Below are 12,191 nucleotides of genomic sequence, written 5' to 3'. Positions count from 1 at the left end.
TACAGTGAGAATAAAAGTTACGCCTTCTTTCTTTGCGTGAACATTTGGGCGGTGTTATGTAAATCTTCCCACACAATGACGTAGACATGTGGGGGGCGTGTTTAAACGAGGCGTTTTAGGAGGGCGTGGACAAGTCTTAACTTTTTATAAAGAATATCTCTTTGGATTTGAGACTTAAGTCTTTGCAACTTTACAGATCTCTTTATGCACCAAGAGCTTGTAACACTTCAAAGAGAAAGAAAAATTTGTAATCGCATCATATGACCCCTTTAACTTAAATTCACAGTAAAAAACGTATTTCATTAACTGAAATAATGTTAATATATCAACCTATTGAAGTACTAAAATCTGTTTTGTACCAATGAAATACACTGACAACCACCAAAAACAGGTGGTGATGAGAACGTCACATGATCATCGTAAACAGCTTTTCCACAAGCTGAGGAGGGAAATAATTATATATAGAAGGTGCACAGTGTCATTCACACAAATGCTAAACACCATCATGGTAACAAACATGAAACTGAAATAATGCAATAAACATTCATTTAACAACATTAGGTGTAACATACAACCCTAATATACAAAAACATCTAATGTTGTTAAATTAATGTCTATTGCATTACCGTATTGACCCGAATATAAGACGTTTTTTTTCTTGGAAATACATCTGAAAAAACGCGGTCGTCTTATATTCAGGGTCTAGACTTTGACATGTCAATAATACACCCACAACAATAGGTGGCACCAAATACGCATAAAACGAGTGTGCCACCTATTGTTGTGGGTGTATTATTGACATGTCAAAGTCTAGACCCTGAATATAAGACGACCGCGTTTTTTCAGATGTATTTCCAAGAAAAAAAACGTCTTATATTCGGGTCAATACGGTAATGCAATAGACATTAATTTAACAACATTAGATGTAAGATAAAACCCTAATTTTCACAACTAAGAAAAAACATAGTTATTTCAATGATTTTTTTTTTCAGGTTTTTCACTGTAAATTTTACAGTGACTGTAATTTTAACAGTATGGTAAAAGTACTGTAAAATTGCATTAAATGTAATCATAGTTATTCACTGTTTATAAAAATAAAACAATGTAAACTAATTAATAGGTTTTTACTGTAGCATTTTTACAGTCTTTAACTGTTCACAAAATCACAATCATTTTTTCAGTGTACCTCAATTTAAATCTAATTCAAATTTGGGAATTTAATTGCCATTTAAATGGCATTCAGTTCTGAATGGCTGTTGCAAATACGTGGCAACCATTAAAGCAAGACACATATTGTTGTCAATGGTGACTCATGCAATTCTTCTGTTCTTATTTTGGCAAGATTTACATTGATTATGACATGAAGGAGTAGGCGAGTAGCCAGCTCGCTTGACCTGATGAATGTAAAGTAGGGTATATTTGTATTCAGTTTGTGTACAATCTATGAAGTAGAGAGACTCTTTGAATTAATCAATTGAATAGCTCTTGACAGAGCAAAGGAGACCCCCCTATGCCTTACAGATGCTCTCTGCCCATAGCATAAACTCCAGCCAAGGAACCAGTTTAACAAAGGACTTTTTTCTTGAAATGATAAACATAGATTCAACAGTTTATATAAAAACATATTCAAGACTGAAGTTGCCTCGTCATGCCTTTAAATGGGCCTGTGATGTAGACATGGGCACAAGCTGTAAGTGTCCGTTGGGTGGGAGCCACGTTCACATTCAGGGATGTGGGTCTTAGAAAAGAGCCCTTCTTGAGGAGATTTTGTAAGGGATAAGACAAAGTCCACATGGAATGTCAGAGCTCTGTGTGTGGCACACAATCTGTTTTTATAACAAGGTCCTGCATCCAAGGTAATTGCCACTATCGGAGTGACTCTCCAGCACAAGCTTAACAGCTTAGTGTGCACAAAAACCAGCCCTTGGGCAATGAAAGAGAGCGAAAGGGGGAGAGATACAGAAAATAAAACAGATCTTAGCCAAAGTAAACAGAAGTGAAAAGCAGAGGAGTCACAAAAGACTTATACAGAGCTCAGCTCAAGGAGGAGAAGAACAGAAAGAACAAGGGAGAGCTGAGAAACCCAATCCAGAGAGAACGTGTGTCTAAAGGAAGACGTGATTAGAGTGAGGTGAAGGGTGTGCCCCATCTACAGCCTAATGACTTCCTTGTTCCACCATACTGTTTAACAACTGGCACAATCAAGATTAGACCCACCAAAACTCCAACCATGAGAATCTTTTGGGACCCAATCAAACACTCTGACTGAAAGACACATTCAAGACCAAATTCTTAGCCAGAATGTTAGCCTTAGATAGTTAACTCGATAGATATAGTTAATTAAAATTCAGTCATTATTTGCTGTTAGAAAAGTTATGTTAAATATTAAAATGTTATATTATCTATACAAATATTATTATATAACATTTTAATAAATATTTACATCATTAATAAATAAAAATATGGCACAAAAAATATTTTGAAAGACACTTCACAGATATATTGTCCATCAAAAAAAAGGGTCAAGTTTGACGTCAGTAACATCAAACTTTTCTCTAGCATCTTTTAGCGAAATATCATAAAGTCAAACACAGTTACCCAGTTTTTTTGCTTAAAGTATTCCTTTGAATTCTTAGATGTGCCTGTTCAATTACAGTGAACATCCTTTCAAAGGACTTGAAAATGTGTTATTATAAAATAGACAGATTCTGACTCAACAAGTCACATTCAAGGACGTTGTCAAATGCATACTGAGACCACATATTCTATATTATGTAATGGCTTATGGTTTTACCACTTTCAAATGCTTTGAAATTAACAATTTACTCCTGATGAACTCATGATGTCAACATTTCAGAGTAGTTTTTTGTCTGCTAGCCAAATTAAAATCACAACCTGTTCTTGATTTCTCATTCTCTCTCAAAAACACATACACTAACACAATCCACCAGTCTGCGGATTTAAGATAAAAGACAACTGTTCATTTAATCCACCATCAAAACCTCCAAAATATCCCCTCAAGGCTGACAAAAAATGTAAAAACCACACTTGGTCCAGATTATTGGTCTTATACAGTATATGAAGATTAAGTGAGATAAGGCCTATGACAACAATTATGTGTTTATTTTTCTGTACCAAATAATATCTAATCGCAATATGCTTATGTTTTAGTATTATGTCCTTAATATAAATTTAATCACTGGAAAGGTCCTATTTTATGACATTACAGTATGTGTTATTATCAGTGTTGGGCAAGTTACTTCTAAAATGTAATACATTATATAGGAGGAGAAGAACAGAAAGAACAAGGGAGAGCTGAGAAACCCAATCCAGAGAGAACGTGTGTCTAAAGGAAGACGTGATTAGAGTGAGGTGAAGGGTGTGCCCCATCTACAGCCTAATGATTTCCTTGTTCCACCATACTGTTTAACAACTGGCACAATCAAGATTAGACCCACCAAAACTCCAACCATGAGAATCTTTTGGGACCCAATCAAACACTCTGACTGAAAGACACATTCAAGACCAAATTCTTAGCCAGAATGTTAGCCTTAGATAGTTAACTCGATAGATATAGTTAAATAAAATTCAGTCATTATTTGCTGTTAGAAAAGTTATGTTAAATATTAAAATGTTATATTATCTATACAAATATTATTATATAACATTTTAATAAATATTTACATCATTAATAAATAAAAATATGGCACAAAAAATATTTTGAAAGACACTTCACAGATATATTGTCCATCAAAAAAAAGGGTCAAGTTTGACGTCAGTAACATCAAACTTTTCTCTAGCATCTTTTAGCGAAATATCATAAAGTCAAACACAGTTACCCAGTTTTTTTGCTTAAAGTATTCATTTGAATTCTTAGATGTGCCTGTTCAATTACAGTGAACATCCTTTCAAAGGACTTGAAAATGTGTTATTATAAAATAGACAGATTCTGACTCAACAAGTCACATTCAAGGACGTTGTCAAATGCATACTGAGACCACATATTCTATATTATGTAATGGCTTATGGTTTTACCACTTTCAAATGCTTTGAAATTAACAATTTACTCCTGATGAACTCATGATGTCAACATTTCAGAGTAGTTTTTTGTCTGCTAGCCAAATTAAAATCACAACCTGTTCTTGATTTCTCATTCTCTCTCAAAAACACATACACTAACACAATCCACCAGTCTGCGGATTTAAGATAAAAGACAACTGTTCATTTAATCCACCATCAAAACCTCCAATCAAGGCTGACAAGGCTGACAAAAAATGTAAAAACCACACTTGGTCCAGATTATTGGTCTTATACAGTATATGAAGATTAAGTGAGATAAGGCCTATGACAACAATTATGTGTTTATTTTTCTGTACCAAATAATATCTAATCGCAATATGCTTATGTTTTAGTATTATGTCCTTAATATAAATTTAATCACTGGAAAGGTCCTATTTTATGACATTACAGTATGTGTTATTATCAGAGTTGGGCAAGTTACTTCTAAAATGTAATACATTATATATTACTGTCTACTGTCTTTTGAAAGTAATTAGTTACATTACAATATTACTGTCTCTGAATTGTAATGCGTCCTTTGAGTTTTGAGTTACTTTTGAGTTACTTTCACCAAAATATCCACAGAAGTATTATAAAATGCCAAAATGTAGTTTATTGCTGCTCATTCTACATCCAGTGGAGGGTAATGTGGTAGGTCTATATAGCATAAACTATATGAAATCATATTTAGATACCGCTAGGCTATGTAGGTCTACATTAATGTTACATTGTAGTTTAGGTTAAAAAAATAAGCACAAATCGCATTATTGCATTCATAAATAACGCCGGTAAATAAAGCGAAATATTATCATGTACAAACAATAAACACAATACCTAGCCTATAGGCTATTTTGAACGGTTTCAGGAGAAAACAAGAATGAACATTTTTTACTACAAATTTTTAGAAAAGTTGCTAAACAAGCCAAAATGAATTAGGATAATTCAATGCGAAATTGAAAGCAAACGGCGTTCTCGAGCAGTCATACAGATAATTAGGCTATTTAAGTCAAATATTTTGCATATTCATTCATTTTATATATAGACTATGATTTAATAAAAACAGATTTTGTTATTTTTAGTTAAACTTTAATAATATTACCCAAATTTTATTAGTAATGCGTTATATTACTGCGTTACAGCAAAAAGTAGTATACTACTGTAATATTATTACTTTTGTAATGCGTTACTCCCAACACTGGTTATTATTAATAATGTGTTGTTATTAGTAGTATGTGTTCACTCTTTTATGGTATCCCTAATTAAAATCTGTGGTTACGGCAAAGCTTCACCTTGAATCTGTGCGTTTTGAGCAGAAGCAAATGTTAGAATCAAATTCTGCAGATGTTTGCGTATGTGGAAGGTCTCATTGAGAAACAGACTTAAAAATTATGCACAACTGCCTGAAGTAGAGCCGTACTATCACAACATACTCCACATTAAATACGCATGACAGATACAGTGTCTCTTTCTCAAAAGAAATCCCATAGTGCATTAGGTGTCATTTCAATATTAAAACACATTTAGGAACATCTACTGTACATACACTACTTTAAAAAAAAAAAAAAAAAACTTTGGTGTAAATTTAAAAAAGAAAAGGACACGGTTCAATAGGGCTGCATGATTATGTCAAAAATCATAATTGTTGATTATTCCCTTGAAATTGTAATTGCGATTATTAATTATGATTATCATAATTTACACTGAATGATGTTTATATTATTTTTTGAAGCAACTGCATGCAATATTTTTATATGAAAATAAACAAGCTGAAAACACTCTAACTGAAAAACAATTATTGCTTTTTTATAGTATTAAGCCTCAGATGTTAACTATACATTGGATTGGAATCTTCTTTAAATAAAAAAAAAACTGTGTATGTGTGTATGTATGTATTTTCATATTTGTTATATTTACACAAATATATTAATCATCCACAAATTGAACAAATTTTGTGAAGTGAATTGAACTTCTACAGATATACTGAGCCGAGTGTATAGGGATTAGTGTACACTACATAGGGACCTTGTAAATTGGAACGCAGCTCAAGAAACATTGGTCATCCTGACAAATCATTAAATGTTAAAGGTAACAATACTATATGTATGGTTGAATTTATTTTATAAGATTTGAAACTCCACAGAGCAACTGATTCTGTGCTATTCAACATTCCTTTGTACGCTAAACCAGCTGACGTTCCCTGATAAGCCACTGTGACTCCAGAGAAGACATCTCTCTGATGAGATCAAATCAACCTGCTGTGACTTAATTCACTTAGGCTTTACTAAATAGACTCCTGAGTGCCTAAATTCAGTTTGCTGCAAGTTCTTTTCCAATTAAGACTGAAGACTGACAACATTCGCCAAAGACTAAATTACCCCTCTTAAAACAAAATCTCTCATTTGGACCTTTTTCAAATCCTTGTTCAAATATGATATGTTGACTCTTGCGGGTAGAAATGCACTAACCTTGGATCTAAGAGTGAAATAACTAGGAATTAGGTCTCAAGTGGACTGAATGTCACTCACCTGCCTGACAGAATTGATTTGTTTGTTCTCCAGTGATATAATCAAGATACCATCCCATTACAGAGAGGGGAGAAACTAAATGAACTCGCCTTCCAAGGTTCCTCCGTCTCCGCAAACACAGTAGACCAAAAGAACTAGGCTTTTATCCAAACAAATGAATCAAATTGATTATCTCTAAGAGTTCCCCTGACTCCATGCAGTCTATATAAAATGTAATTCCTTCCACCCAAATCATTACTAATGCACATTAGGCCCAGAAGTTTTACCAAAGGACTGTATCATCAGATTACAACATTAACCACAATGTGCAAACAGTACCTCATTACATCAGGTGGCATTTCTCCCCAGAGGGACGTCAACTCTCCAACCATGAATAGAAAAATTAAGGTTTTGTTCCAAAAAACTAATGAGCTGTCTTGAAGTCTGCTGCTGACATAAGCAGTTACCTTTAGGCAGCATCCTATCTGAGCCTCATAAGTGACTGATTTAGAACACTCTACATAGGCACTTTCCAGGATGCACTGGCATGTTATTAATATTAACGTAATGACGCAATACAAAGGTAACAATTGACAGACAGACACACAGATAGATAGAATCACAGACAGAACAAATTAATGAATAAACAGAAAGATTGAAAAACAGACCGACAGACAGACAGACAGAAAGATAGACAGAATGAACGAATGAACGATTGGCAGAAAGATAGACAGACAGATAGAACAATAGACAAAAGGACAGACAGACAGATAGAATGATAGATAGAATTGTAGATAGAACAAATTAACGATATATAGAAAGACAAATCGAATGATAGAATGAACGACAGGCAAAACAAATGAACAATAGACAATTAGAATGATAGACAGAATGAACAAAGATAGACATACAGTACAAAAGAACGAACAAAAGACAGAAGGACAGACAGACAGACAGACAGATAGATAGACGACAGACAGACAGACAGACAGATAGACAGATGATAGATAGATAGATAGATAGATAGATAGATAGAATGATAGCTGATTAACAAGGGTGTAGAAGCACCTAATCCTGATTGTAAGCCTAAAACTGACATTTCCTGAAAAGTTATCTCTCAATTCTGATTGGTTGATTGGAATGATGTTCCTGTTGTACTTGGAACATGTTGTACTTGGTCAAATCACGCTCGATAGATAGATAGATAGATAGATAGATAGATAGATAGATAGATAGATAGATAGATAGATAGATAGATAGATAGATAGATAGATAGATAGATAGATAGATAGATAGATAGATAGATAGATAGATAGATAGATAGATAGATAGATAGATAGATAGATAGATAGATAGATAGATAGAACAAATGAACAACAGAGAAAAAGAAAGACAAACAGATAGACAGACAGATGGACTGATGGACAAATCCAACAAACAATAGACAGAAAGACAGATGGACAGACAAACAGGCAGACGGATGGACAGATAGACAGAACAAAAGAATGACAGACAGAAAGATGGACAGACAGACAGATAGAAAGATTGATAGAATGATAGACAGAACAAACTATTAACAAAAAGATAGACAGATAGAACAATAGACAAAACAAATGAACAAACTATAGATAGAAAGACTTCAGACAGATGGAACGATAGACAGACCAAACAAATGACAGACAGACAGATAGATAGATCGCTAGATTGATGCATAAGACTTGACATATGCCTACCTGATAAGGATAGAGTGTGACGCCATTGGCTCTTGACAGGTGTCCAGATGTCCAGGTGCCGTCCAGGTGCTGGTGAGCTTGGAGTGCGACAGAACTCAACACAGTTCCATTAGTGTTGTTGGGGCTGCTGGATAGATGAGGCTGTTGCGGTCCTGTGGACTTTCCTGCATGGCCTGGCGAGTTGTTCTTCTTCTCCACACCATTGCTCACCCCAAGACTGTTGGGTTTGGATCCGTGTTTGGGGTAGGCTGGGTGGTGGGAGCTGCCGCCGTTGCTTGCATTGGTGGTTGTTGGGGTAGAACTGGAGGTGGTGGCAGAAACGGTAGCAGAGGTGGAGGAGGCCGAGGAATGGTAACCTGTAGGGAGGAACGCCCAGTCTCGAGGTGGTGTGGGACCCTGGAGGATGCTGCGGGATCCCACCAGGGAGGCCAGGGATGGAGGAGAGCCAGGAGATACATCACACTGCTCCAGGCTCAGCACCATGTGGACGGCCTCCTGCTTCAGCTGACTCAGGTGGGTGGAACACACGTCACAGCGACCATCACGCTCGTTCCACGCCTTGCGTGTGCTGTTGGGCACCTGCAGTTTATCATGGATCAGCAGGGAGAAGGAGGGATCCTATGGAGAGACAAACAGGGAAAATAGAGAATTATGTCACATGCACTCTTAAAAATAAAGGTTCCAAAAGGGTTTTTTGCAGTGATGCCATTTTTGGTTCCCTAAAGAATCTTACAATAAACAGTTCTTAAAATAACCATTTATTTAGAGTGAAGAACAAAGAACTCTTTCCAATTATAAAGAACCTTTTGTGCAATGAAAAGGTTGTTGTATGGATGTTATTGGTTCTTCACTGAACCACAGATGCACAACCACAGGTTGATTGATTTTAAAATGTCCCTACCAACTGAAACCACTCACATGAAAGAAATCTCAAAAACAAATCTCTTCATTTTCTCCGTTGCTTCTCATAGACAGCAATGAGATGAAATGGAGACTTTTGAAATTAAATTTGAGATTTTGCTTAAGTCTACAGATTCTCACATATAGCTAAAGTGTACTGGAAGAGACTTCAAAAATGTCTCAGACTGTGCTCAGACTCCAAAATGTGCAGTCAAGAGTCTTTTGCCTCCAATTTTAATATAAACACACATATTTTTCATCAAATGTTGCCTTAGATGTTTCATCTCAATGGGATAATCCACCAGAAAATGGAAATTCTGTCATCATTTACACACCCTCATGTGGTTCCAAACCTTTATGACTTACTTTCTTCTGCAAAAAATCAAAAAGAAGATATTTTGGAACCAAACAACACTGGACCCACAGCGACCATCACGCTCGTTCCACGCCTTGCGTGTGCTGTTGGGCACCTGCAGTTTATCATGGATCAGCAGGGAGAAGGAGGGATCCTATGGAGAGACAAACAGGGAAAATAGAGAATTATGTCACATGCACTCTTAAAAATAAAGGTTCCAAAAGGGTTTTTTGCAGTGATGCCATTTTTGGTTCCCTAAAGAATCTTACAATAAACAGTTCTTAAAATAACCATTTATTTAGAGTGAAGAACAAAGAACTCTTTCCAATTATAAAGAACCTTTTGTGCAATGAAAAGGTTGTTGTATGGATGTTATTGGTTCTTCACTGAACCACAGATGCACAACCACAGGTTGATTGATTTTAAAATGTCCCTACCAACTGAAACCACTCACATGAAAGAAATCTCAAAAACAAATCTCTTCATTTTCTCCGTTGCTTCTCATAGACAGCAATGAGATGAAATGGAGACTTTTGAAATTAAATTTGAGATTTTGCTTAAGTCTACAGATTCTCACATATAGCTAAAGTGTACTGGAAGAGACTTCAAAAATGTCTCAGACTGTGCTCAGACTCCAAAATGTGCAGTCAAGAGTCTTTTGCCTCCAATTTTAATATAAACACACATATTTTTCATCAAATGTTGCCTTAGATGTTTCATCTTAATGGGATAATCCACCAGAAAATGGAAATTCTGTCATCATTTACACACCCTCATGTGGTTTCAAACCTTTATGACTTACTTTCTTCTGCAAAAAATCAAAAGAAGATATTTTGGAACCAAACAACACTGGACCCATATTGAACTCCACACAGAAAAGGAAACGTTTCAAAATATCTTGTTTTCCATACAACAAAGAATGTCGCAGATTTAGAATGATACGTGAGTAAATTTTCATTTTTGGTTGAACTATCCTTTTAAAATAAATTAACAAAGAAACAAATGAGTTGACAAAGTTATACACAAAATAATTTAAGCTGCTATCCACATTGTTTTATTTATTGATCTATACTCAAACTGTATATGAACAATTTTTTCATATACATTAATCTTGATTGATGAAACAACTGAGAACTCAATTCAATTCAACTTTCCTCTGGGCAAACATACACCTTTGGTTCCTCCGCTGTCTTTCCTTAAGCAGTCTTAGGCTGATGATACGGGACACGGGACTTTTTGAGCAATTTTGCCGGGCAACTTTTTTTGAGCAATGCTGCTTGGGAACTTTCCCATTGAAAATGGGTAACAAATGTCTATCTGGATACTTTAGATCAGTCGTGGGCCCTGTGTCTCATCTGGTTGCCCGTTGCCCGGCAACACTGCTCAAAAAGTTGCCCCGTGTATTATCAGCATTAAACTGAATAAATGAGTCTGTCTGCACTGCTAAGTAATTAGATACTACAATCATTAATCGCCACACAACTATGGAATTTATTTTCACAATGTTCACATGATGTCACCACAGAACAGCGCCATGAACTTATTACATTCACAATTCCCCTGGAGCATCCTGGGGTTAAGTACCTTCCTCAAGCTCTGATTGGCTCATGGCACACTTCCTGCAAGGATCAAACCACCAACCTTCTGGTTACCAGCCATGAGCCCAAACCACTTCTCCGATTAATGACTAATTGAAATCTAACAATGATGGTATATTCACCGAGCATAAACAATGTGCACATTATTTTTGTATAGTAAAGCAGGTTCATTGCTTCATGCAGAATACAATTATAATGCAAACAACGCGCTTGTTCTCACGCTTTGTCAGTCTGGATTTGGTCTGCTCTTTATTTTTCTGTCTTCCAAATCTTCATTAGCATAAAGCTTCCAATTATCTGGCTTTGGTGCATCATCACACCATGTGCTTGAGTATTCCGTGAGACGAAGATCATAATTATGTTTTGGCACATGCTCACAGGGCCAGTGTGAAGATGCAGGAACTATTTTAATTAGATTAATTGAGATACAGGGAATGACATCATCCTTTCATCACACAAGGGAAGAGATGTACAATTGCAATGATTTAGTGGACACTCAGAAATAAATATACTTAATCTTTCATTCTGTTGCATCCCATCTGTGTATTGTTTTTGATTAAGACATTGATTTAAAAGCTACATTACACAAAATAGTTCTGCCACAAGGAGGAATTAAGTGATCTCACAATTTTATTTATTTATTTATTTTTTCCTTGTGACCAAGATTTATCACCATTCACATTTGAAATTTCATATTTTACCCGTAGATATTACAGGGCTCATCATAATGGATAGATGGATTCTAATTAGCATCCCCAGTACCTTGATAGATAATTGACCTTTTTAGCATCTAGACAGTGCCTGTTAGACACTATAGTGGTACTTTGGTCTCCGACTGCAGTAGGCATGGAAAGGTGTGAACTTAAACCAGCTAGTATAACAATTAACCTTGAACCTTGGGTTTAGAGGCCACACTCATTTATGCATGCAGACAGGCTGAATTAGAAGTGCAGATAATGACAGTGTGTATACACTCTAAAAAGGTTGTTTCAACCCAATGTTGGGTCAAATATGGACTAACCCAACTGTTGGGTTAAATTTT

At 35.6% G+C, this 12,191-nt stretch overlaps 1 protein-coding gene across 1 annotated transcript in view; it reads right to left on the bottom strand.

Annotated features, from left to right (window-relative positions):
• The window catches only part of LOC107689325 (kinesin-like protein KIF26B), a 55,334-nt gene that overhangs the window by 8,103 nt on the left and 35,040 nt on the right, over nucleotides 1-12,191 (bottom strand). Inside the window, exons 3-4 of the mRNA XM_016487273.1 lie at nucleotides 9,607-9,705; nucleotides 8,297-8,914 (exon numbers count right to left, since the gene is read on the bottom strand). Coding sequence (XP_016342759.1) covers nucleotides 8,297-8,914; nucleotides 9,607-9,705 — 717 coding nt within the window. The remainder of the gene's footprint in view (nucleotides 1-8,296; nucleotides 8,915-9,606; nucleotides 9,706-12,191) is intronic.

The sequence above is a fragment of the Sinocyclocheilus anshuiensis genome, unplaced genomic scaffold (assembly GCF_001515605.1).
Source record: "Sinocyclocheilus anshuiensis isolate Anshui unplaced genomic scaffold, SAMN03320099.WGS_v1.1 scaffold1006, whole genome shotgun sequence".
Classification (NCBI taxonomy): domain Eukaryota; kingdom Metazoa; phylum Chordata; class Actinopteri; order Cypriniformes; family Cyprinidae; genus Sinocyclocheilus; species Sinocyclocheilus anshuiensis.
This window is presented reverse-complemented; position numbering and strand designations above follow the sequence as displayed.